Here is a 27,828-nt window from a genome sequence, read left to right on the forward strand (position 1 = left end):
GCGCGGAGGTCTATTAGCGATTTTGTACCATTTTCGCTCTCTATTTTCTTGCAACGCATATTACCCGTTGCAAGAAAATAGAGAGCGAAAAAGGTGCAAAATCGCTAATAGACCTCCGCTGGTATGTTTAATCGTTATGGTGCCTTCTACAATAAGTGCGCGAATTGGCCAAGGAATACTGCGCCGAAAACACCGAAATGATTTTTCTTACAGGCGGAGATGTATGGGCGCTTGCGCGTACAAATTTTCGCGCAACGCATAATAATAAGTGCCCCGTCGTCAACATCTTCCAACCTGGCGGAGTGAAGAAGACAAAGAAGACCTGTTCCGCAAACGTCAAACTGCTGCACACTTCAAAAAGTATGCACACAACCTTGAAACAAAAATAAATAGTTGAAAATCTAAATTATGTTTAATGGCGTACAGCTGCATACTAAAGGGCTAAAACTACACCTAATTTAGTTTAGAAATAAGTTACATGTTGTGGCAGCAATTGCGATTACATAAACCATAAATGAAATAATTTTCATTATTTTTTAATTTTATGGCAACCAAGTGAGTGAGAGCTTTTTAGCGTGAACCGAGCACTTTTGACGTTTGCGGAACGACTGCGGCGGTCGAAACCAAGGAGAATACATTTTACTAAGGTGGCGCAGATAAACATTGCAAACCACTGGTTGTCTCTTCCATTCTTCTGGTGTTCTTATGGAACTGAAATAGTGACGTCACTATTTTAGTTGCATAAGAACACCAGAAGAGTGGAAGAGACAACCAGTGGTTTGCAATGTTTATCTGCGCCACCTTAGTAAAATGTATTCTCCTTGGGTCGAAACCACCGCAATCCCGTTGGATTTTTTCTATTTTACCGCAGTACCTCTATAGTCTATTTTACGCAACGACAACAGTGTTGATATTGATATTAACACTCACGGGCTTGGGCGCAACCTCCAAGGAGAATACATTTTACTAAGGTGGCGCAGATAAACATTGCAAACCACTGGTTGTCTCTTCCACTCTTCTGGTGTTCTTATGCAACTAAAATAGTGACGTCACTATTTCAGTTCCATAAGAACACCAGAAGAATGGAAGAGACAACCAGTGGTTTGCAATGTTTATCTGCGCCACCTTAGTAAAATGTATTCTCCTTGCGCAACCTCCTCCTGTCAAATTTTCATTCATGAAATGAGCGATCAGCTGATCCGAAACGTCTCGTAAAATGGCTCATAAGGCTATCTGACGTTTGATCTCCTTTCTCTGTTTCGCTCCCGAGGAGGATAGGTTTGTTTTCATACGGAAACGTTTCCGTATGAAAATATCAAACAAAACATTGCTATCTTCTGTGTCTGCTTGAGAGAGAAAGGTGATGAGCGCTAGATTGCCTTATTCGCGACTACGAAGGTAAAAGAGATTCCAACTCTTTGTCGCTCTAATGAAAAACCTCGTAAGGAACTGTCAGAATGTGCGTGAAAAAAAAGCAAAAAATATTTCCCTCTCGTTTTTTCTCACGTAAACCTTCACGCACATTCTGCAACTTCGTAGTCGCGAATAGGGTTCGGTTTCGTATGGGTTTCGTGCGTTTTTACATAGAGATGTTAGCAGATGTTTCTTTTGAGCGGGATTATCACTACCAACTGAAAAATCAAACCCGTTGTTTCTCTCATTTTGTGCTCTCTCTTTGGCTCTCTCATCTTTGACGTTTATCAATCAGTTTGTACACGCAGTTCGTCGCCGCGCGGCGTGTAGTTGTTCCATCGTGCTTGAAAAACGTGGTTTTCAGGCAAACCAACTTGTAAATAAATCACGAATACCAGCGTCGTAAGCTATCTTTACAGCGCCGAGTGTTGAATGTAGTTGTGCGTTTCCTCGCTTCTCGTTCTCATTCTCACCATCCAGCTACCTCCGCAGAATCTGCCGAGACGAGACCAAAGTTACCCGACTGCGTTGTATTCGTGTGGTGGCACAAATCGCGAGCAGTCTCCGTCTTTTCGCTCGATAAAAATGGCTGCTGCCAGTGAAACCGTCCTGCAGGCGCTTGTTTTTGACTATCTTTCCCGGAAAGATAAAACCCTTGCGGAAGTGTACCAGAAGAAATTCAAATCGGTAAGTGGAGTGCTTTCTGAGGATAGTGGATTTGTGCGGGTTGGTTTAGTGGAGTGGCCGATTTTGGGACCGGGAAAAATGTGGACCCTCCCCGGCTACCCAACACGTGTTTTTGTTGCGACGCATTTTCATTCTGCGGTGGAAATGGTTCCAGCTTATGGTGGGTTGTTTGCTGGCGGTGTGGCATTCCAGATTGGTATGATTTAAATTTGTCGGACGATATTTTCGAAGTACATTAATTTAGCGAAAACGTGCAAATCGTGATTATAGACCGCGTGGAGAGACCTTGAAAGTGCTGATTGTTGGTTCTAGGGTTGCAGTGCTAGTTTAGACACGTTTATTAGCTCACTTCCTGTTATAGGGAAGTGGAATCATCTCTGCAGGGGTCCTATTTTGGGAACTTTTCTGCTATAACTCAGCCAATTCTGAACCAATCGACACAATTTTTGGAACCCGATGATATACGTAAAGTATCCAGCCGTGTACAAAATTTCAAGTCAATTGGTTTGGAACCGACTGAGTTGTAGCGAAGAGAGCCCAAAATACCGGTCGCTGCCCAAGTAGTTCGCTATACCCTATTCCCAGTGCATGTAGAGAGACAAAGTTTCACATTTCATTTCAACGAAGCAGAACCAAAGGAATTTAATTTAAGCCCAATTACATTACAAAAATACGCATTGTCAGTATTTTTTATTACAAAACTATTAATTTTTGAAGCCGGAACCGGAAGGAAGATCAGTTGCTTTGGGGACTGCTACCTAAAAATTTATCGGTAGTTTTTCTTTGCATTAAAGTTTTTTTTGAATACGGTTTATACACAGGGGTGATCAATTATAGGGGAAATCGGGTCAAGATGGTTTTTCTAAGGTATTACCATAAATCAAATCACGTTTCTGCATTTGATGTTTTTTTTTTTAAATTGGTGGCCCTGCCCCCCCTAAATCCGGCACTGGCTGTAGGTGATTGAATCTAGGTATGTCGAAATGGCATTTCTAGCGTTGGCTCTTAGTGGTGGAATCTTCGATATATTAAACAAATTTGTAAATGTAAACAAGTCTGGGGACCACTATTGGTTAAATCTAAGGGGGTCACTTAATGTCGCCGATTTAACATGGTAAGATAATACATCTACCCAATAATCCAAGGGTCCGTAACAATCCACTAGTGGTCGAAAAATTTCACGGTGTACCCTTTCAGTCAAAATATATGGGAAAATGGATGACTTCCACCCTATCATTCAGCGCGCTGGTTCGACGAGTTTGATTTGGCTCAGAATTGAAAAAACTAGCAGTTGATATCCTAAGGAACAATTATTTCGAAGACCACATCACGATAAAACTTAATTTAGGGTAGGTAATCAAAAGTTGAACCAAATTGCGGCTTTCCGAAATAGCGCAAATTTTGAGTGGTTTTTTCTCCCCCCCGTTTACTAGTTCAAATTTAGATTACAAAATGGTTCAACTTAAGACAACATTCTCCAAGTAAGAATTACTAAAATTTTATGATTTTATGACAAATAATGCGAAATATTATTCGGTTGGTCGATTCTACGATAAATAAGCTTTCATTTGACGTGTTCACATATTGCGTGTGATACAATGCATGAGCTGTACAAGTGCACCGAAAATGTGCTTTCTGTGGGGGGAATGGGTGAAATTACAGTGATTTTTCAATTGCCTGTTTTCCATGACAAAAACTTTTTTTTAATGCTTTTAAAGCCCATATTATCTGGTCATATTACGGAAAACTGTTTAACATCTTTTTCGGGACAATATTCGCCCAAAAAGTACGTCGTTTTAATGAATTTCGAAATGGTTCAAATTAAGATTACAATTTGACTAGTTCAAAGTTTGATTTCTTACCCTAGTTGCGGTTCCAGCTAACGAAAGCAGAAAGAGGACATCTTCCCCGTTTATTCTCGGTTGTGCAGCACGTTACACGTGTGTGCCGTTCAAAACTAGCGGGCTATATCATAGGTAGTTGGACCCATTTTACGGTTATAATAACTGCATGAGACTCTTAATCTCAGGGTCATGGGTTCGGGCCGTACGTTGGGCGCCAATGTAACAAATAAAATTTTGCGGAACACTACAAATGCATTGTTCCTCCCGATAGGTATACCACAAATAGGACAACTGTTAGCAGATCCCTACAAATGCATATTTTATTTTCCGTATCGGGCCTAACGTTTAGAGTCAGTCTTGTTAGAGTCTGGCGGACTGTCACTTTCGATCGGAGCCAATCGAGCATGACGTCACGGTGTAGCATTTCTAGATTGAGTTTAAATAAGGGCGAAAGTAACATGAGCGAGTTCTCTTCATCGACTCTCTCTTCTTCAAATAAAAGTGACAAGATGCAAGTATGGTTGATTTTTTTGGTCATAAATCGCTAGGTTGCGATGCAATCTAGCGTCTAAGTGTAAAAAAGTTCGACTGAATTTGCATCTTGTCACTTTAATTTGCCGAAGAGAGAGTCGATGAAGAGAACTCTCTCATGTTACTTTCGCCCTTATTTAAACGATTCTATAACATTCCCCAGAATACCAATCCCCAGAATTCCATTCCCCAGAAAACCATTTCCCAGAATGTATCATTTCCCAGAAATCCGTTCCCCAGAAATCCATTCCCCAGAATGTATCATTCCCCAGAAAAGCTTAATATACTCTGCTAAAAAGTTTAATTCGATACACAAACAGTAAAATGTTGATCAAAATGATATGTTATACCCCGGACAGACATGTGATACGAGTATTATTCCTGTACAACGGTACGCAGTGTCAAGAAAATTCTAACTCATTTCAAGCGCAATTGTATAGTGATTCTTGTATCACATGTGTGTCATAAGTATTAAAGGCAAGGATTTTAACATTATAGTGTTATTACGAGCAAATATCTATTTCTTGTACGGTATATGAAACAAATTAAGGTAAAAATGTATACATACATACATATCCATAAAAATATTCTACAATAGTAAACGTTTGAATTACCATTGTACACAGTTGCATGTTGATCTTTAAACCTATCTTGAAAGTTCACAAACTGTTAGTTGCGTTGCTATAAAATGTTTTGTTTTTGACAGATTTGTGAAAATTGTGCAGCACTTGTTTTACGATGAATAACGTTTTAAAAGTGATGTGAAAAATTTACAGAGAAAACGCATATTCTTCTGATGTTGTTCAGTGTACAAGATACTTAAGACTCAACTGACCACGTTTTTCTTTGCAAACGGTTGGAGGGATCCATCCCAATGGCTGTTCCTAATTATTCGCTTCAAAGGCTCTTCATTCATGCGGTATGAGAAGGGCTTTCATCATTATTCCAATACTATGGAATGGAATAGAAAAAGTGAACATATAAGCAGTTTGAATGCCAACAGAAGGGAAAAAGTATCATTGTTTTCATTTTGGCATTCAAAAACCCAACAATGTTCCTTCTTTTTAAACAATATTCTTCTTAAAATTAAGGCAATTAGTAAAAAATTTTAAATTATAACTGCTTACATTTTCAACATAGATTCTCTTTTCTTTTCTACATAGGCTGTTCTTTCGAATTGCACTTTTCAGGAAATTATGGGCATTATTACAACCACCGGTGTTAAATTGCTGTTATATTTATTATTAATTTTTTTTCAAATTTCTAAACACCTGTGCTTGTGGTGCCGATTGTAACTAGCCTAAACATTGTAACTCGAAAGAACAGCCTATGTAGAAAAGAAGGGAAAATCTATGTTGAAAAAGTAAGCAGTTGTGATGCCGATAATTTCCTGAAAAGTGCAATTCGAAAGAACAGCCTATGCAGCAAAGAAGGAAAAGTCTATGTTGAAAATGAAAGCAGTTATAATTCCAATAATTGTACCAATTGCCTAAATTCTAAAAAAAAAGCTTGTTTAAAAAAAGGAAGTGTTGGGTTTTTGAATGCCGCAAGGAAAACAATGTCACCACAGACAAACAGACGTAACACTTCGAACATTTTTCGATTTAAATTTTAGTCTCGGAAATAGGTTCGCTTAATTCTAAAAGGACTGAATTTGGCCAATCATCAACTAGGTGGCAGTAGTGAGCAAACGTCAAACTCAAACAAAAACTATGCGAGCGCCGCGAATTGGCAGTTGGTCAACTCTCAAATTTTCAAATAAACCGTTAAATCGATGTACGATGGAAATTATCAGAGTGTTACGTTTCCTTCTTCGTTAAAAAAAATGTTTGAGTCGTTATAAGAATTGTTGGCATTAGAACTGCTTATATGTTTATCAAAAATTTTCCCTTCTTTTGCATAGGCTGTTCTTTCCAGTTGCACTTTTCAAGAAATTATCGGCATTACAACTGCTTACTTTTTTAACATTGATTCTCCCTTCTTTTTTGCATAGGCTGTTCTTTCGAATTGCACTTTTCGGGAAATTATGGGCATTACAGCCTCCACCGGTGTTAAAATTGCTGTTATATTTATTTCATATTTTTTCTAAATTTCTAAACACCTGTGCTTGTGGTGCCGATAATGACCTGAATAGTGTAACTTTATTATTATTATCTTTATTATCGAGACTTTCAGCCGATGGCTGGTTCATCTCCGAATAGTGTAACTTGAAAGAATAGCCTATGCAGAAAAGAAGGAAAAAACTACGTAGAAAATGTAAAAAGTTCTGATGCCGATAATTTACTGAAAAGTACAATTCGAAAGAACAGCCTATGCAGAAAAGAAGGAAAAATGTATGTTGAAAAAGTAAGCAGTTGCGATGCCAATAATTATACCAATAGCCTAAATTGTAAAGGCAAATCATGCTTATTTCCGAAGTCTTTCTTGTCAAATAAGAATTTTTGGCAGGATGTTTCTTCCGGTGATTTTTTACGAATAAATATTTGATTTTTAGCTATTAATATAAACCATTCAGAATTAAACCCAAGTAACCACGATGCTGAAGCCTTATTGCATTCAGATATACGGTGTACTTAGAGCAATCATTACTTTACATGCAAACTTAAAGTTGATTTAAAGTGGAAATGGGCAATTATGCGACTGCTTCAAGATTATACCAGTATAATCTTAATGTGATTCTATAATTGCCCACTTCCACTTTAAACCAACCTTATGCGTGCATGTAAAGTAATGATTGCACTAAATACACCGTATATCTGCATGCAATAAGGCTTCAGCACCGTGGTTACTTGGGAAGCAATAGTTTTATTTTTTTCTGGGTAATGGTACATTCTGGGGAATGGAATTCTGGGGAATGGTACATTCTGGGGAATGGATTTCTGGGAAATGGTACATTCTGGGGAATGGGTTTCTGGGAAATGGTTTTCTGGGGAATGGTACATTCTGGGGATTGGTTTTCTGGGGAATGGTTTTCTGGGGAATGTTATAGAATCATTTAAACTCAATCTAGATTTATCGGTGAGGACACTATGACGTCATGCTCGATTGGCTCCGGTCGAAAGTAACAATCCGCCAGACTCTAACTATAGGGACTCTACTAACGTTTGGGAACTTGATACGAAAAACTAAATGGAACATTACAAATGCACAAAACACAAACATGCAACACATAACCCAGTTATCTAAATAGATAATGTAGTCCAATACCAAGATGACGAGATTTTATTATTGTTCTTGGTCCATCTTGGCAATCCCTGTAATCGTATTTCTTCTGACGGATTGCCTTTTTGTTTGCAGCGTTGGTTGCTTACATCGTTTGAATTTGGTCTAGGAGTTTCTAATCCTGAGGGGCATCCTGATTCGGGCATCTGTCGTTTGATAACTTATTACACATCTGCACCTTCTGTTTCACTGCGTTTTAATTCAAGTTCCGTGATATGGTAGGGTAACAGATATAATTTGGACCCCCTGGGTGGTATTATCATAATTTTCACAGATTTAATGAAGAGATGGTGATTAAATTAGATTGCTCTGCACGAGCAGCAAACATTTCCTTATTGGAAACATCATTATTTGCCATGAAATTAATTTCTGTTAATCTCATCATCTGTGCGAGTGTCGCGACATGTTTACGAAAAGAGAATGTGATGCTAGGGAAACTTGCAGATGTAAACAAAAACGTCTATCATTCTAAATTCGCAAAGTTCGTCTAATCAGCCTTTGTCAATCAAGTAATTAGGATGTGATGCAGCATATTCAAGTGGCAGATTCTTCGAAAATACATAGTTTCAAGCGGGTTTAAACACCGGGTGTCTAAAATATATACTTAAGAGGGTCCAAAATACATTGGGGTGTCCGAAACAGTGAAAGTTTATGCTGCAAAAATCAGTTATTTTCATCAAGTTTTCAGCTACAAATGACATTGTGGGTATTTTAAACGGACAATGGAGGGTTTTACGGTCATACTAGCATCATCATTATGTGTAACACCGTCTGAATCTGTTTGATTTTGGCTTAAATTTAAGCTAATTTCCTCTAGGGGTCCAAAATTCGACCGTTACCCTAGTAATTAGCTTTTGTGGAGATGTTCAGGAGTGTTTTGAAGAAAATTAATTCTCTTAGCACTTAGTAATTCTCCTAAATCAGTATGTAATAGAGATAATTGCTTACTCGATGAGGCCACCAATGGCCATCTCGAGGCACGATAATCTCTGACATTGTATACTATACAGTGTTTTTATCACTAAAAAGCGAATGTCTGCAAGCGACTGGAAGGAATCATCCTAATATGCGTTTCCTATTTCTTCCACAGCCCGTCATCGGTAAAGGATCTCCCCGATTAGAAGATGTTATCAAACAGTATCAGACAACAGGTACCAAGAAAGTGTCGGTAACGAAGCCAACGGCAGAATCCAGCTCTGAAGATTCCTCAGAAGAAGAGGAAGAACAGACCCCGAAGAAGGCGGTTGCCAACGGTAAACCAGCAGCAAATGGCAAAGCAGCAGTCAATGGTAATGGTGTCAAGAAGGATTCGTCCAGCTCCGAAGACAGTTCCGAGGAGGAAGCACCCGCACCGAAGAAAGCCCCTGTAAAGGCGACGCCGGCCAAAACACCTGCCAAGGCTCCGGTCAAGAAAGAATCCAGCAGCGAAGATTCATCCTCTGAGGAGGAGGAACAAAAGGCCCCTGTCAAAACTCCGGTGAAACCTCAAGCTAAGACCCCGGCAAAGGCCACGCCAGCTCCCAAAAAAGCCCAAGAATCGAGCAGTGAAGATTCGTCGTCCGAAGAAGAGGCGCCAGTGCCCGCTAAAACCCCAGTCAAAGCTACCCCGGCAAAGGCGGCTCCAGTGAAAGCGACCCCCGTCGCAAAGAAACAAGAGTCCTCCAGTGAGGATAGCTCTTCTGAAGAGGAAGAAGAAGCTCCCAAGACTCCAGCAAAGCCAGCACCAGCCAAGCTTCCTGCTAAGGGAACGCCGGCACCGGTTGCCAAGAAGGTTGAAACCAGTGACAGCGAATCGGACTCGGATGATTCCGAAGCGGAGTCTAAGGCTAAGACCCCGGCCAAAACTCCTGCAAAGGCGGTGCCGGCCAAGCCCACCCCTGCTGCTAAGAAGGCTCCAGCAAAGAAGGAGGAATCATCGGACAGCAGTTCTGACGACGATGAGGAAGATTCCAAACCAGCAGTTGTTAAGAAGGCCGCACCGGTGAAAGCTGCCGTTGCAGCGAAGAAAGAATCTTCCGACGAGTCGAGCTCAGAGGATGAAGCTCCAGCTGTGAAACCCCTAGTGAACAAGAAACCAGCTGTAACTCCGGCGAAAAAGCAAGAATCTAGCGAAGATTCTTCGTCAGAAGAAGAAGAAGCGCCGAAGAAGGTTGTTGCAGCCCCGGCTGCCAAGCGGCCGGCTCCGGCCAAGAAGCAGGAATCGTCTAGCGATGATTCTAGCGAAGAAGAGGAACAACCCCCAGCAAAGAAACCTGTTGCGGTGACGCCTGCCAAGAAAAAGCAGGAATCCTCCAGCGAAGACTCGTCGGATTCCGACGAAGAACCGGAGGAAAAACCAGCCGGCAAAAAGGCCGCCCCTGTAGCGACCCCGGCCAAGGGTAAGGCCGGCCAGAAGCGCAAGGCCGATGAAGACGAAGACGACGAGGAGGAGGACGATGAAGATGCTGAGCAGGAAGAGCAACCCCCGGCCAAGAAGGGCAACTATAGCAACTTCGTGAAGGCTGGAGAAGGAAACAAGAATAAGGTGAGTCAATGCTTCATTTGTATTATTTATTTACTATGCACTGCACACAATTTTTTTCATATGACGGTTATGCATTAAGTTGCAAAACTTTCCAAAATATAAATTCAAATTTAAGGCAGTAAAGCTGCTCAAGTTCATAAAATACAAATCATGCTTTTAGACGATCAATTTTTAAAAGTGATCAGTCTTGCCCCGGATTTATAGTGTCTGTTCACACAATTTTCAAGTGTCAGATATCAGAAAGTCGGTTGGAAAAGCACGTTATTCTCTTATTGGGGCATTTATTTGTGCCATATCAAATTAAGCAAAGAAGTTGAACTTTCGTATCAGTTCGATCTTCTTCAAGTTGAAGTTAAAGACCGGTTGAACATGCTCTGACCAGGTGAATCAAGTAACTTACTTCGATTGTATAACATTTCGCGGCGTCCCATTTGGCGATATTAAATACATTTTGCGGTTTTTATACCATTTTGCGGGTACCTTCTTCTTCTTTATGACTCGACGTCCCTACTGGGACTTGGCCTGCTTCGCATCAACTTTGTTCTTCCACAGTTATTGATTGAAGGGCTTTTTTTGCTTGCCATTGCATGAATTTGTATATTCACGGGTCTGGTACGTTTGGCATTATGCCGTTTGGCATAATGCCATTTGGCATAAGGACGTTTGGCATAAAGGACACTTGGCATAAAGGACATTTGGCATAAAGGACGTTTGGCATAATGGTCCTTTATGCCAAATGTCCTTTATGCCAAACGTCCTTATGCCAAACGTACCAGACCCTTGTGAGGCAAGTACAATGATACACTATGCAGAGGAAGTCGAGAAAATTTTCCCGACCGGAACGGGAATCGAACCCGGATTGGCGATCCATAGCCTTCACCACTAGACTAATTTGAGACCCTGCTTGTGAATTGGAAAAAATAGTTGTTTGTTGGTTATATAATAATGATCATTTGGTAAAATTCTGAATGAAAGACGTATGAAGCGGAATATAAATAATCCACCCAAATAATTTGCGCTCATTCAAGTATCGAAGGTCCCATATTAGACCCTAAGGGGTGATACTCAAATTATGTCACACAAAAATCGACATTTTTCAACCCCCCCTCCCCCCTATGTCACACTATTTGTATAGGACCTCAATATTTTTTGTATGGGTCGTCACGTTCTGCAAAACCCCCCCTCCCCCCTAAAAGCGTGACGTAATTTGTGCACGACCCCTAATCGAGTTTTCGCGCTTCAAAAAATTACTTTTTATGCATTTTTTTAGTTGTTGGCTTTTGGCAAACATTAACGAATCGCTCAAAGTGGCTATTGTTTGAGATACCGTTTTCTAACTAGAACAAATATTTATGTGAAAAACTATACATGAATATAATAAATGCTATTTTACTTATTGCTACACTAAATAGGATTATGCCGAATGACCATTACGTCAAACAGGGTACATCCAAATTTATTTATTTTCACGCAAAGATATCTCGCAGAAAATTGATGCAAACAGCAAGTTTTTGGTCGAAAGAAATCAATGCTAATTCTAGTAATAGCACAATCATTCGCGAAACGTAACTGATCAGCATGTCTTTAGAATTAAGATATTTCGGGAGATGTTCAGGAGTGCTCTGTGGACAATCAATTCTCTTAGCACTTAATAACTCTCCCAGAGCAAACACACCAGTGAGGCAAATGTTAGTTTGATGTAATCTACAGATGATTATGTTGAGTACATTGGCCTCGTACAAGCAAACTTTAGCAAGTATGAAGTTTGAAAACATTCAAAATCGACGCTTTATATGAATAATGAGAAATTTTTCATTGCCACTTTTCGCTGAATAGGAAGGAAAGAAATAGAGAAAAATCAAGCACTTAAAACCCATCTGGTTATCTTCTTTCGAAACCTAGCAAAAATATCTCATTGTTCTTATGAAGCGTTACACGTTGTAATCGTGTTACATATCATGTGCTAATTTTCTCCGTTTCTTCCCTTTCTTTTCATGTCGTCGCTAAAATTGAAGAGGTTCGATGAAAATGGTGGCAAAGGAGGTGAGCGTAAATCTTTCGGCGGATTCAACAACAAGGACAAGGGTCCCGCCTGGGAGTGTGACAAATGCCAATTTAACAACGACGCCGACGTTCGGACGTGCGGTCAGTGCAAGAACTTCAACAAAAACGCCGACGATACCAACGATTGGGAGTGCACGTGCGGTTTCAAGAACTTTGCCAACCGGAACATGTGCTTCAAGTGCAAAACGCCAAACCCTAACGGAAAACCGTTCTCAGGCGGTCGTAAAAGCTTTGGCGGTGGCGATTCCGGCGGCCGTAAAAGCTTTGGCGGCGGCGATTCCGGTGGACGACAATTCCCACCGGATTGGGATTGCCCCAGCTGCGGCGCGAGCAATTTCTCCAAGCGAGGAACGTGCTTCAAATGCTCCACGGCCAATCCGAGCGGATCGATGGGAGACAATTGGGAGTGCGCTGATTGCAACTTCTCCAACTTCCCCAGCAGATATTCCTGCTTCAAGTGTCAGAAACCGAATCCGAACGGAGGCGGCGAAGACGGCGGCCGTAGAAGCTTTGGCGGCGGAAGAGGTGGACGTGGTGGTCGAGGTGGTGGCGGCCGTGGAGGTGGCGGTCGAGGAGGTGGTGGCTTCCGAGGCGGTCGTGGTGGCGGCGGCAACAGGAGTTTTTCCGGAGGAGATGAAACGCAGAAGCAGAACAAGAAAATCACGTTTGACGAGTAGTAGAGCTTTATGAATGCAATCAGTCGTTGTTCAAAACTAGGGTTATTTTTTTATTTTTTGTTTTTCTCAAGATGATATATGTGAAGAGGAAGGCATTTCTAATTAAAACTCGCGTCGCGTTATTACATATACTGCTAATATTGTAGTGTACGTTCTCTTCAGATGAGAATGCTTCTTGATCCCATAAGTCGTGAATTTTAATCATTAATTCAGTGATTTAGCATTCACCGTGTACAACATATACTATGTATAAGAATAACAATATACAAACAACAAACATCAACTTCTTTGTATTATTTTTCTTTCACAATTTTTATACCGTAGTAATGGGGGTAATATGACTTTACGTAGCAAATTGTAGACTATTCCAAGGATGTTTTCGATCAGCTGGCAATCGTTTGACTCATTTGTCCAAAACTAAGTTCAGAAACCTAATACACTAAATTCTGTTTTTACGCGATTTTTTGTTCCGCGTAAAAAAAATCGTGTAAAAAAAGTGTTCAAAACTTTTTTTATCGGATCATCCTAAAATTTTGACAGGGTATCAAGGATGATAAGAGAGATCTCTGGTAGAAATTTGAGCCCCGTCGGAAGTAAATAGCGACCAGGTGAGAAGAATCTTTCCAAAAGCACATCGCGTAATAGGACAGATCGGTGAAGTACTAGATTTGTAGTAATGAGCTGGATTTTAGTATGGTGAGAAAGCCAATTATCCGTTTCTGCAATAGGCGTGGGTATTATGATTCCTTGCCTAATTTGATGCTGTTTGAGCAAAACTTTGGGTAACAGTGTTGTTGTTTTCTCCATTTCTTGCAACATAAACAACATAGTTATCCAAAGTTTTGCTCAAACAGCATTAATTTAGGCAAAGAATCATAATACCCACACTTTTTCCACCATTTCATTGCAGAAACGGAGAATTGACCTTCTCACCATACATAAATTCAGCTCATTACTACAAATCTAGTACTACACCAAACGTGCCCCATTTCGAGAAAATCGTGTAAAAAAAATCGTGTAAAATAAAACCGCGTAAAAAAAGATCGTGTAAAAAAAGAATTTAGTGTATTGAAATGTTGTCTTTGGCAAAGTTGTAGATTACTGTTTTTCCTACAATTATCACCAAAGACGCCATATTCTAACTCTAATATTTACATCATAAAAGTGTTAGTACCACCTACTCATACTAAATGATCGGATTTTTCGATCGTTTAGTATGAGTAGGTGGTACTAGCGTTCTAGCGCTGTATATATAAGAGGTAGAATATGACGTCCTTGGTGATAATAGGACAGATCGGTGGAGGGTTGTCCGACATTTCGCGGTAAACCATTTCGCGGTCAACCAATTCGCGGTGGACCATTTCGCGGTTTGAACCATTTCGCGGTTTTCTGTTTCGCGGTCTATACTTTTTCGAGGTTTACCCTTTCGCGGTTTACCATTTGGCGGTATACCGTTTCGCGGTATTAATCGGTTCCTAATTTTAGTTTATCTCTTAAGCACATTCACACATTGTGAGCAAGTCTTTCAAGATACGCACGCACGCCAACGCGTACACATGCATACATACAATAATTAAATAAAATGGTAGATTATTGTATTTAAATAGTACAAATTTGGCTGCTTTGATATTTAAAGAATATTCTTTGATTGGGAAAAATGCTAAATCATTTGTTGTATAATAGGGTCTGGGACCATTTGGGTAGGGTGGCCTATTTTGGGCACTTGCTGCTATAATTCAGTCAATGTTGAACCAATTGACTTGAATTTTCGAAATCAAGTCAATTGGTTTCAAATTGACTGAGTTATAACAGCAAGTGCCCAAAATAGCCCCCCTGCCCAAATGGTCCCAGGCCCTACATAGCCAGGTCGCAATTTTTGCATCAAAGAAAATTTTCACAAATAGTAAATTCCTCCTTCTTTTTACATAGGCTGTTCTTTCGAGTTATCTTTTAAAATAGTTTTCGGCATCAACCTGCCAATGTTTTCATCTAATAATTGCCCTTCTTTTAAACATAGGCTGTTCTTTCTAGTTACACTGTAAGGATAGTTGTTGGCATTCAACTAGTAATATCCTCATAGGATATGTTCCCTTCTTTTATTAATACATATGTCGTTCTTTTGAGTTTATTGTTAAGCTGCTAACTTTTTTATCGAATATTTTCCCTTCTTTTAAACATTTCTGGTTTAGACTGATACAAGACAAGATAATTCGCATTACGAAAAGATCCTGGGCCGACCGGGAATCGAACCCCGTACCCTCAGTATGGTCTTGTTGAATACCCGCGCGTTAACGACTTCGGCTATATGGGCCAGCATAGACGCACGCACAAATGTACTTACCATTAACTAAGAGTTCACCCTTCTTATTTTCATGAACTGTTCTTTCGAGTTAGAGTTCGAGACAGGCTGAAATCACAAATGTTTGGATACATAAGGCTGAATCTCGAAAATATGAAAAGCCTGTAGTTGAAAATTGAAATAGTGATACGGCTAGTTTTCAATTGGTGTCGTTAATACAAAAGCAGTCGCTTACAAAACCGCTCTTGCAGTACTATGCTCATAAGCATAATATCATTCGATTTTTATACGCAGTATACAGTGGTTCCCAGGTGACACATAGTCGTGATGGTATGTCTCAAAAGAATAGACTATGCTAAAAAGAATGAAAAATCTCTTATGAGAATATTTTCAACGACGTATGCATTCTAGAATGTTCATCATTTTCTATCTTCAGCCTTTTGTTATTGCAACCTTAAGTAATGCTTACATTGTTACAGCCTTATCTGCATTCAGCACTTCGAGAGTCAGCCTTAAGCTATCAGTACACACTTTGCCAAGTGTGCTGATTTTTCCACACGCATAAAGCAGCACTCAAATATTCACTTTATATTTTAGGTGTTAAGTCGATGTTGAAACTGATGTTTGCCTGTTGGTTAATGTTTCCGTTCTTTCGCATACATGCACAAATGCACAAACAAATTCGGGTCGCTCATAAACCACTTAGACATTTTGGAAGAGGGAGGTCTGGTCAAAGTCCACGCTCCATACAATTTTCGAAATTTTATATGGTCAAAAGATGACAAGAGAGAGAAGGGGGATCTGAGTTGTTCAAATTTTGGTTTTCGTGGTTTATAAACGACCCCTTACACACAATGATCGAATAGTTCACCCTTCTTAGTTCCATTAGCAGTTTTTTTTCGAATTGGTACAAACCGCGAAATGGCTGACCGCGAAACGGCGCAGACCGCAAAGTGGTCCACCGCAAAACGGTATAGACCGCGAAACGGCATACCGCGAAATGGTATCATCCGCGAAATGTCATACCGCGAAATGGCACACCGCGAAATAGGTTACCGCGAAGTGGTTTACCGCGAAATGTTATACAATCTCGGTGGAGTACTAGATTTGTAGTAATAAGCTGAATTTTAGTATGGTAAGAAGGTCAGTTCTCCGTTTCTCAGCGAAGAGAATTGTCAGACAAAAGAGGCACAAAACAAGCAACAAAGAAGGTGCGACGATTACTCTTTATCCCTACTGGTGACAGATAATGACATAATCTCAATTTTTTTTGTTGCAGACAAAACGGAAGCTGAATTTGTTGCGTACTTTTCAACTCGTGAATAATCAATTATTACTAACCCAAAGTCGAAACTGTTTGATGTTGGAGCTTCACCAGAGTTGCAGTGTTTACCGACTCGAAGTTACCGTTCGAAAATCGCAATGCAAGACTTAAAAATCTCTAAACTCGTGGTGTACGATGTTAATCCCATTATTTTCAAGTTGGGACAAACTTATGTCGCATGGGTTGTTTTGTCGCAACAAATACAGGTTGCGACATTGTCATTATTGTTGCGCGATGGTTCAATTTTGATTCACTGCCGTTTCTGCAATGAAATGGTGCAAAAAGTGTGGGTATCATGATTGCTTGCCTAATTTGATGCTATTTGAGCAAACTTTGGGCGACAGTGTTGTTGCTTTCTCCATTTCTTGCATTGTAGAATGGGGCACGTTTGGTGTAGTACTAGATTTGTAGTAATGAGCTGAATTTTTGTATGATGAGAAGGTCAATTCTCCGTTTCTGCAATAAAATGGTGGAAAAAGTGTGGGTATTATGATTCTTTGCCTAAATTGATGCTGTTTGAGCAAAACTTTGGATAACTATGTTGTTTATGTTGCAAGAAATGGAGAAAACAACAACACAGTTACCCAAAGTTTTGCTCAAACAGCATCAAATTAGGCAAGGAATCATAATACCCACGCTTTTTGCACCATTTCATTGCAAAAACGGAGAATTGGCTTTCTCACCATACTAAAATCCAGCTCATTACTACAAATCTAGTACTTCACCGGACAGATCGGATTGACCTTCTCACCATACTAAAATTCAGCTCATTACTACAAATCTAGTACTACACCGAACGCGCCCCATTGTAGGAAAAACTTTAATCTACAACTTTGCCGAACATCACATTTCAGATCACATCGTTTCTACACTGAGTTATGGACAAATGAGTCAAACGATTGGCAAGTGATCGAAAACATCCCTGGACTATTCGAAAATGCAAGCACGGGCAACTACATATTGCGTATCTCAGCTTCTAAGAATATTAAATTGTTGAACGGAAGGAAAGTTTGTTCAAATGTAGTAGCGTTGTGTAGGTATGAGGACCATAGGGAATGAGTAACTTCGCCAAAAAGTATCAAGACGCAGCATTGTGCATTGTTTTTCACTTTTCCTCAATGAATTCATGTTATGTGCTATTTAACCATCTAATGGATACCTGGGGTCCATTAGACCCCAGAGCCACTTTGAAGTGGCCGCAAAAAAAGTATGGATTGATATATCGGCCCCATTTTTACAGTACCTTTAAACTACACCGCGATGAGTCATTTGTGCAAAAATACCGATAGTTTCATGGCGTACTATGGATTATTTTGGATACCAAAGTTGAACCGGGCGATTTTGTACCCCTGGGGTCCATTGGACCCCACGGTACGAATGATTGTATCTTTTGATCGTGACTTGCTAGAATAATGCTGTCTTCGACATAATTGTTCAATAGACCAAGGGCAACCTTATGATAAATAAATTGAATCGAATTATCTCAGTAGATGGCGCTAGTGTGTATTAAAATTACAGATTAAAAGTTATATTTAGTTCGAATATTTTTATATTCTGATTGTATAGAATATTCGTGTCTTCGGCAAAAATGTTTAATACGTCAAGGACTATTGGTATTGACAGTTTATCTGCAAGCTGGCGCTAATACATACATGTCCGCCCAGCATCCTAGATACCCCGATCGACAAATGTCCTCAAAAAAGGAAACTTCTTTTGAGGTGAATGTCTTGATACAATATATTAACAAACTGTTAACAATACCAATACTTCCTATTTGGTGAGTAATTTACATCAGAATTGCCTCACCAGGTGGCGCAAATGTAGCTGCAAAGATCACACATAGATGAGACTTTTGAACCATATTCCAAAAATGTAATATACTTTTGTTACGTTGATGTCTCGATCGAGAGAAAATATTCGGAGTTGATGTCTTCGACGGAATTATTCATATGAATGTGAGTTTTCAATTTCAATTAACTCTGATTTGAAATTAATACAGGGAATCTTTCAATGATTCTCCAAAGGTTCCTCCAGGGCTTCATCTAGAAACTAGAAAATGCACTTGGAATCCGCATTTTTTTCCAGAAATTCCTCCCGGGATTCTTTTTAGAATTTGTACCAGTAGTGCTCCCGGGATTCCTCTAAGAAATCATTCGGGGTTCTTCCAGAAACCTCCCGCGTTCTTTACAGGAATTCCTGCTGAGATTCCTCTTGGAATTTCTCATGGGATTCTTCTAAGATTTTCTCCTAACATTCCCCCAGGAATTCTTACAGGAATTCCATCTGGGATCGCTCTGGGAATGCCTCTCGGGATTCTTCTAGGAATTGCTCCCGAGATTCTCCTAAAATATAAACTGTACATAACAATTTCATCACTCAATTATGTATCCATAAGCCTGTCAATTCTATAGTGTCTATATATTTTAGCCCCATACCTGCCAAAAACTTGCCGTAGACACCATCACTGTAAATAATAAGTATTCCGATGTACAACAGATATAAAATGTAAAAAAATGTTCATTAGCACCAGCCTATGTCAAAGTTCCGAATCAAATAAATAGTTGGCCTCCCGAACAACACTAACTTTCTAAGTAATCAGAATCCTGAGATATATGAGATACAAAATTTGTATACTCACAAGCGCCCCTTCACCAAACAAACAATTTTGCCGAAGACACCAACTTTATCAGTAATCAGGATCTTGCGATATATGAGATGTTATTTTATCAATGATATGTCTGTCTGTGATGTCTCTTTGGGTTCATTCAAATAATACGTAACGCAAAATTCGACAATTTCAGAACTCCTCCCTACTCCACGTAACAACTTTTGTGTGGTAAATTATGTTTTTTTTTATAAAGCGTAACACAGCGCTAGACACTCTCGCTACCCCTTGCGTTACGTTATATTTGAACGAACCCTTTTGAGCTCCGGACATTTATGTCTACCCATTTACAGAAGTGTGATTTATTCTTTTTTGCAATTTCTCATCGTAATAGGCTGTTTTACCTCACCCAAATCTGACAGGAAAAGGCCTACTTTCCCACACCAAATTAACAGTGCGGTAATGGTTCATTACAGCCAGGGCCGGATTTAAGGGGGGGCCAGGGGGGCCATGGCCCCGGGCCCCCACATTTCAGGGGCCCCCACAAAATCCCACTTCACGAATAAAAATGTAAAACAAAAACATATGACTGAGTACCAAAAAACAGAAGATAGAGGGATACAATGTTCGAAATAATGCTGTTGAGAATCGACTGTAATCTTGACTCTATAGATTAACGGCTACGCAGTCTTAGGGTTCAAAAAACGAGTTTTATTATTCACCCGACCTGAGGAAGACACTATCCCGTGCCGAAACGTCGGGTGAATAATAAAACTCGTTTTTTGAACCCTAAGACTGCGTAGCCGATAATCTATAGAGTTCGAAATAATTTTTAGTTTTAAGGGAGAGAAAAAAACGTGTTTCGCAAAGGGCCTGTGAAATGTGATATATTGTGGTTCTTATTTGAAGGACTGCAGCTTTCGAAGCTCCTCCAAAACATGTTAAAATGTTTTGTTTGAACTAGTCAATCTTGCGAAATTGACCATAATATTTTATTGGATATCCTGGAAAAAAAAAACATCGCTTGAACTGTAGATTAACTCATAAACTTTGTAGAATGTATACTTGAAAAATTCCTGCTGAATATTCGCGTTTATTTCTGTCGAAAATTCTAGACATGTTTTGGAAGAATTTTCCAGGAATTCCTAATTGAATTGCAGCAATATTCTTGTTTTATTTATTTTTGGAAACATTCGGAAAGTTAATTGGAATAATATGGGGTTCTTGAAATATTTCTTCACTTAGGATGTAATTTATGGCGAACTCCCGACAAAATCCTTAGATTTCTTGAGGATATTGCAAAAGAAATTTGTTTAGAAATCCCTATAAAATCTGAAAACACTTTAAACATTTTACAAACATTTTTTTGTAAAAATCAGTTTACGAAGGTTGTCTAGAAGTTTCACAGGACATTCTATAAGAAATAAAGTTAGGAATTACATAAGAAACTTCGGCTGGATTTTCGCAAAAAAAAAAATAACAGTCTATTCGAATTCCCCCTAAAAAGACCGAATTTTTATTGCATTATGAAATTTCCCCAGAAGTTGATTTCAGAATTTTGTCGGATTTTTTTCGGGAAGTCGCCATAGAATCCTCTGGCAGTCGCGTTAGAACTTTTTCTGCTTAAGCTCCACAAAAAAAACATGGTAGTCGACCATGAACTCACAAAAACTACCCCAGCAGATGCGTCACAAAATTAACTAGAAATTTTCCAAAGATGTTTGCTATACATTTTTCTATACATTTCTCTAAAGACTCTGATACGAATTACGACTAACTCTAAAGCAACGACCAAAATCCCAAAAAATAGTTTTTTTATATAATTTCTTCAAATTCTTCCACAACGACATTAGTACTTATAAGAATTAATAATAGTTTTGCATTTTTTTTTATCCTATATAAGCAAAAATATACCCCTGGAAATGGGGCCCCCACAACACTGTGGCCCCGGGCCCCCACATTTGTAAATCCGGCCCTGATTACAGCACTGATTTGCGTTGCGTAATGAACCATTACAGCACTGGTTTCAGTTTTGGTCAACTTATTGATGCTTTCTGGATGCAGTTTTGAAAAGTTGTGACAACTGCACAGCATAACCTGTTATGATCAGATTTTCTTGAACATCGCTATGAACATCAGTGTGCAGTTTGATGAACAAATTTTATTTAAAACTATCCTCAAGGGTAATTTATGAAATTGCAAAAAACGTTGTACGCAACTCGGCGCAGAACTCGATTTTTCCAGCACTCGTCGTAGTTATCCAACTCGGCAAGCCTCGTTGGATAAATGTACGACTCGTGCTGTAAAAATCCTCATTCTGCACCTTGTTGCGTAAACTACTATTTTGCAATTTCTCATCGTAATAGGCTGTTTTACCTCACGCAAATCTGACAGGAAAAGGCCTACTTTCCCACACTAAATTATCAGTACTGTAATGGTTCATTACAGCACTGATTTGCGTTGCGTAATGAACAATTACAGCACTGTTTTCAGTTTTGATCAACTTCTTGATGCTTTCTGGACGCAGGTTTGAAAAATTATGACAACTGCATAGTATAACCATAGATTTAATATATGTTGGTATAACCATAGATTTACCTGCTATGATCAGACTTTCTTAAACATGGCTATGAACATCAGTGTGCAGTACCCCATGAAACGGCTATCATCCACATACAACTGGATTGAAGCCAAAAATATGGTGCTGGACGTGGTGCTAATTTGAATGGGCAGTTGCATAAGGCTGAAAACATAGTGATTTTTTCTGTTGGAGCAGGTGCGACATTCAAATTTAATTGACTTTAGTATTGTTTTAAATGGGCTAAATGTATTTTCATACTTGTGCATCTTGTAAATTTAACAAAGAACGCTGAACCCATTGAACAATATGTGAAAATGATCGTTTTTCGATCACAAATTAATCTTCGCACGACAAAGTTCGCTTCCGCACGTAGCAGATTGGTCAGCAGACTGAAATTTCGTAAACAAACCCAAGGCGCCCCACCAAAGGCGGTGGCTTCAAGAACTAACGCTTTCTTCAGGGGGTTGGTTTGATGTAAAAGTTTTGTTCAAAACTATCCTGAAGTGATAATTTATGAAATTGCAAAAAACGTTGTACGCATCTCGGTGCAGAACTCGATTTTTACAGCACTCGTCGTACTTATCCAACTCGGCAAGCCTCGTTGGATAAGTGTACAACTCGTGCTGTAAAAATCTTCATTCTGCACCTTGTTGCGTAAACTACTATTGTTATGTGCGTCTTGTCCGCTTGCTTTGGTACGTTACATCCCATTGATAAGGGGCGGAATGGTGGAATGCTCTCTAGCGCCAACTATCGGATATTTCCTAAAATAAATTGTTCGTCACTAGATAGGCCTTGACTTACCGAACATCTTTGCTGAAAACATCAACCTTTTAAAAAGTAAGGATCACGAGATACGCGAGAATTTATGTTGGGGTCCAATGGACCCCAGGGTCCCAAAACGGACCTTTTTTTAAGGTATCCTTTTGAGGGTTAAAGAAACCGGGATCATCGACGGTAATTTTTACATTGAATTTCGGTGGCCAAACTACATTCCTTCTTCAACCCCAGCAAGGAAGTGGCCAGGCAAGGTGATTTGGTCTTTCGTGTCTTTCGGTTTTTCATAACTCGGCCAACCGTACCGCTTAACAGTTAACACAACTTTCCTTGCCAATGGCACCGTCTTTGCTTTCGTACAGGCATGTTCGGATAAAATACGTCAAAGCCATTCGATTCGGGAACTGGAACCAAGGGAGAGTGCAAGGATGTTGGTCAAGTTGCGAAGCGGTGAACAACGGCTCATTACGTTTACATTGCCGACGGAAAGCTGCACTGTCCTGGAACTGCTGGAACAGGTCGGGATTCTGTTTTCTCCGGAAAGTAAAGTGCAATGCACTTTGAACTCGGGTGGAGACGTCGATTACATTGTAACTGAAGGCGAGAACTTGCCCGAAAACTCCGTATATTTGGACGCGGCTGTATTTCCTATAGAGAGTCGGAAACAACAGATGCACCGTGTGGTGAGTACCGGAGTTTCGGCCGAATCATCTTGTTACTTATTTTTAGCGTTGTAAATACTGCAGCTACCCCTCTGTACGCCCTCATTCGCACAACAGTCCCATGTGAACAGGAAACCCAGTAAAATGGGAATGTTATACGAATTGGGCTAATACATCGTGTATAGAAATGACAATCGACTCAAGCTCACAATTTGCCTTTTTACAACTGGAGCAGTTTATGAGTTTATCTGATATAGGCCAAACAGTTCAATAGGTCCTATCTGCATTTGAGAGGCTCTCTTTGTTCACTTTCTCTTTCAATTATTGCAATGTAATGGAACACTTGTCATTGTCAACTAGGTACTTTTGCAGTACAAATCAATAGACGGTTGTTTTGACCATTGTTTTATGCAAGGAGACAATCATAATTCAAACAAACAGCTGATGAGATATTAACGAAAGAGAGGGAAACCAAAGAGAGCCTCACTTCTGCAGATAGGACCTTTAGATATGTTTGGCCTGATATGTTTATATGCCTTTCAATTATTTCCGCTTTTCAGTCTGGTCACTTGCTTCTTTTAGAGGTGTTTACTTTCTGGTAAATCTTCCTCGTGGTCTATTCTTTTGAAATTTATCTGTTACATTCTGCTTTCTATTACGACGCATTCATGTTTTTCTTTGCTTGAATATAATCCAGCTGACAAATTGAAGGGGAATTCATTATATGTGGTTGTCCAAAAACTGTGTAAAAATAACGTTCATTTTAAACTCTTCATCCGTTTCTCCTTTCTTCCTTAAGATTTCTTTTAATGATTGACTTTCATTGAGATTGACGGTCGAAAATAATTCAAGAATAACTTTACCAAACACTGTATGTAACATTGCAAACAAACAAGAGATTTTCACACGAGGCGCTGAATTTCGTTAAGGACTACTTGTATCACTCACCTTTGGGATGATTTGTGAAAACGTACCCGGATTTTTACGTTTCTGAAATGCTCAATGTATGGGACCAGCGAACTTCCCCTTCGATTTCCTCCGTTCGTGGATTTTGTTAGATACGGTGTTTGGTAAAGTTAAGCTTGAATTGTCTGTCGCGTAAGGATGTAAGAAATTCTCCAATATGGCCCCCAACAACTTTAACATATTCATTTATACCATAATATTACTGAAGGGATACATATGGTTACTTATGTGTTTTTGGCAGTTTTGTTCTCTTCGTTACGAGGGGTTTTTATCAGTTTTTTTTTTTTTTTACTGAAACAGTTTGATAGGGAAAGTGATGAAACCAATTTTGAATTCAACAGGTAAAACAGTGATTCCCAAAGTGGGCGAAATCGCCCCCTGGGGGGCGAAAACGATATCAAAGGGGGCGAAAATTTTAAAATTATAAATTGGGGGGCGAAAAATCCAACAAGGGGGCGATTTTTCAAAAATCATTTCATTAGATTGATTTTGAGTATTTTTTGACAGTTTCAGTCTCTTTGAAAGAGGGGATTTTGTCATTAGAATTGTCTGAAGCTTGGTCGAATAATTCAGCTCAATTGGGAAAGTTTTGATGTCAATTTGAGGTTGAACAAGCTTAATATGGGGCTGTCCATAAACCACGTGGTCATTTTTTTTGGGACTTTTCGCAAGTTTGCAATAATATGATTTGATAGATTCTTTATAGTTCAAGTCATACCAAACTCGTCTGTCCCTGATTTGTCTCAGGTGTGAATTAAAAACGCGTTTTTTTTAAAGCTTTCATATTTTTCAAGATGTAGGTAAGCTCTGAAAGTATTCCTTATGCCTTTCCTCATTCTATTAGTTTACAAATATCTTGTTATTCAAAGTTGATATCCAAGATAACGTTTAACGCCTACATATTTAGTAAAATTTCTGAAATTTGCGACTCTACTTGATAGGATTTTGTTTTATTATTTGGCATATTTATTACGAATTATTCAATTTTCGGAAAACTTTCAAACTTCGTCGAATTTTCTAGTTTTTGTGAACAAAACCCAAAAGTTACATTTTTTTTTAATTCTCCAAAAATGTGATTCTCAATATTATTTATTCACGATTTTATATTATAAATTTTAAACTGGGAGTTGAATGAAAATGTAATAAAATGTATTGGTGCGTCAAAACGTTTAAAAAAAAAACCTAAAAATACATTGAATATAAGAACAATTTGTTCCAGTAACCTACAAAATATACGAAATTTGTAGATTTTGAGGCAATTCAAAAATTTCGAATCTTATTCCAAAAAATTCAAACCTAGGGGGGCGAAAATATTTTTCAACAGCTTCAAGGGGGCGATTGCTCCGACAAGTTTGGGAACCATTGAGGTAAAAGAAATCATCCAAAGAAAACAAAGTTGCCGAAATTATCATAAGTTGCCCTATGTTGTTGCAACTTTCGATGCAACTATCGAATTACCAGACGATCATTTTAAATGATATCGATGCCTATAAAAGTGTTGTATCACCGATTAACCAACATTTGCTCCATGTCGGTTAACCGGCCCTAGCCGGCGAATCAACAACTATGCTTATTATTTTATTGCCTTTTTCAAAGCAAGGGCTGTAGGGGTAGGCGGGGCATAATGAGCAACTTAAGCATTTAGTCATCCAATCCAGTAAATTGAGCAAAATAATGTGTAACTTCAACGTATAATCCTTATTTGAAATTTTATTTGAAAAAATCAATCGTTGAAATTCCGACAAAAGTAATGAATAAAGCAAAGTTTCATGTTTTTTTAAACGTGCCGAATCGTAAATTGCGTTTTGGGGGTGTTGCATAATGAGCAAACAGTGTTTTGAATTGATTTTTTTTTTCATTGCTAAAGCCTACCCCAGAAATTGACGTTTCTGTAATATAACAAAATGTTATTCAAGCGTATCAAAGCTAACAAAACACTATGCTAGAAAAAAGAAGCATTCTCGCTCAATCTAATACATTGGCCTTTTCAGTTCTCGACACCAACCAATAAGAGTGATCAGTCTTTCCAAAGCAATGGAAATGGCAGTAGCCACAAAAAGTTTACAAACAGTGACGAAAAGCGTGGAGTGGATCGATTCCGTCGTATCAAGGAAGAACACATTGCCATTGATGACCGATTGCGGGATAACTCATTCGATGCCAAGGTAAGTGTGCTAACTCTTGACCATTTTTGAAGGAATGCTACCATCATTCGATCCTCTATCATGCTGTGGAGAGTGTTACTAGGTGTTCAGAAATTGCTAGCGAAAGTGAACATTTATCCAGCAGTTCTCTACCAAAAGAACAATAGATTTTTAGCATCCCTGGCCAAGATTTAGGACACTTGCTCTTGTTGGTTGCTACTCTTGTGTGCATCTTTTGGTATAGAGCTGCTAAGTCTAAATGTCTCGTTTCACTTTTGCATTATTTCCAGCAACAATTCATCAGTTTCGCTAACGATGTGGATTACAGTGAAGGCAAAGTTTGTCCAGATGGAAAAGTTTGGAAGTGTTTGATCTGCATGAAAAACAATCCGAATTATCGAAGGAAATGTACTTATTGCAGTACCATGAAAATCTTGGCTTCTTCGAAGAAATTGTTGGACAAAAGTTGGGCCTGTTTGAAATGTTCCAGTTTGAATTTCAGCAGCGATAAAAAATGTGCCGGATGCGAGGAAGACAACCCTGATTATTCGGAGATCCGCTTTAAAGGCGACTGGGATTGTCCCATGTGTTCGACGCTCAACTATGCTAAGCGAAAAAAATGTCTAAAGTGTCGCTATGAAAAACCGAAGCATTTAACCTGGAATTGTGAAGATTGCGATGCCGAAAATTATAGTCATCGCTATAAATGCCTTAAATGCAGCAAACGAAGAAAAACTTGGATTTGTGTTTCGTGCAACGAAAATAATAGCAGGCGACAATCAAGATGCTCCAAGTGTGAAAAAGAAGCTCCATTCGTTAAGCCCAAGAGGAACAAACCGAAAACAAAAAAGTCACAAAAATCAGTACAAGTTGTTAGGCCTGGTGACTGGATATGCCCTAAATGCGACAAACACTACTTTGCTAGAGTTTTAAAATGTAACAAATGTCTCGAGTTGAAGCCCATGTAAAAACATCATGCTATAACATGATAGAGGATCAAAGATGGTTAGGAGGTTCCCAGTGTTGTTGATATATCCATAGATAGCTTAAAATTATGTCTTTTATTTCCAAAATATACAGAAAAATTCTCGGGGTTCGTTCGGTGAACGCGCTAATGAGATCCTGAAGCACACTCGTGGTAAGTCTTTCCGTCACGAGAAGACGAAAAAGAAGCGCAGCGGGTACCGAGGTGGATTCATCGATATGGGAGTCAATTCTATCAAGTTTGACGAGTAAAATATGAAAGTAGGTACAACTATATTCGTGAAACGTGATGTTATACTATTATCCGAGTGTCCTTGGATCACCGCTTCGTGTGTTTCTTTTAAACATTCTTCTGAGTTTAAGTAAACATTGATTATATGTAAGAGTAACTTATCTTTTTACGCATTTTCAATATATCACCATCCCTGCTAATATCTCAGTGCCTAAATGAACCCAAACCTTTTGTATGCATTGCGCACCTAGGGCATAACTTTTACTACTTACTTTCAGTCCTCCTGGGCACC

The 27,828-nt window shown here is 39.2% G+C and overlaps 1 protein-coding gene across 4 annotated transcripts; it reads left to right on the forward strand.

Moving 5' to 3' along the window:
- The first annotated feature begins 1,834 nt into the window (after positions 1 to 1,834).
- Positions 1,835 to 27,693, forward strand: LOC109404332 (nucleolar protein dao-5). Of its 4 annotated transcripts, XM_029879809.2 has the most exons (5): positions 1,890 to 2,100; positions 8,788 to 10,221; positions 22,911 to 23,231; positions 26,168 to 26,341; positions 27,401 to 27,693. In XM_029879809.2, exons 1-5 carry the CDS (start codon positions 1,999 to 2,001, stop codon positions 27,554 to 27,556), a joined length of 2,187 nt encoding a protein of 728 aa, XP_029735669.2. In that variant the 5' UTR covers positions 1,890 to 1,998; the 3' UTR covers positions 27,557 to 27,693. The 4 variants fall into 4 exon arrangements, with proteins under 4 accessions (XP_029735670.2, XP_029735666.2, XP_029735668.2 ...); XM_029879810.2 differs by lacking the exon at positions 22,911 to 23,231 and having other exon boundaries at positions 1,835 to 2,100; XM_029879806.2 differs by lacking the exons at positions 22,911 to 23,231; positions 26,168 to 26,341; positions 27,401 to 27,693 and adding an exon at positions 12,237 to 13,245 and having other exon boundaries at positions 1,835 to 2,100.
- The last annotated feature ends 135 nt before the right edge of the window (positions 27,694 to 27,828 follow it).

The sequence above is a fragment of the Aedes albopictus genome, chromosome 2 (assembly GCF_035046485.1).
Source record: "Aedes albopictus strain Foshan chromosome 2, AalbF5, whole genome shotgun sequence".
Taxonomy (NCBI): domain Eukaryota; kingdom Metazoa; phylum Arthropoda; class Insecta; order Diptera; family Culicidae; genus Aedes; species Aedes albopictus.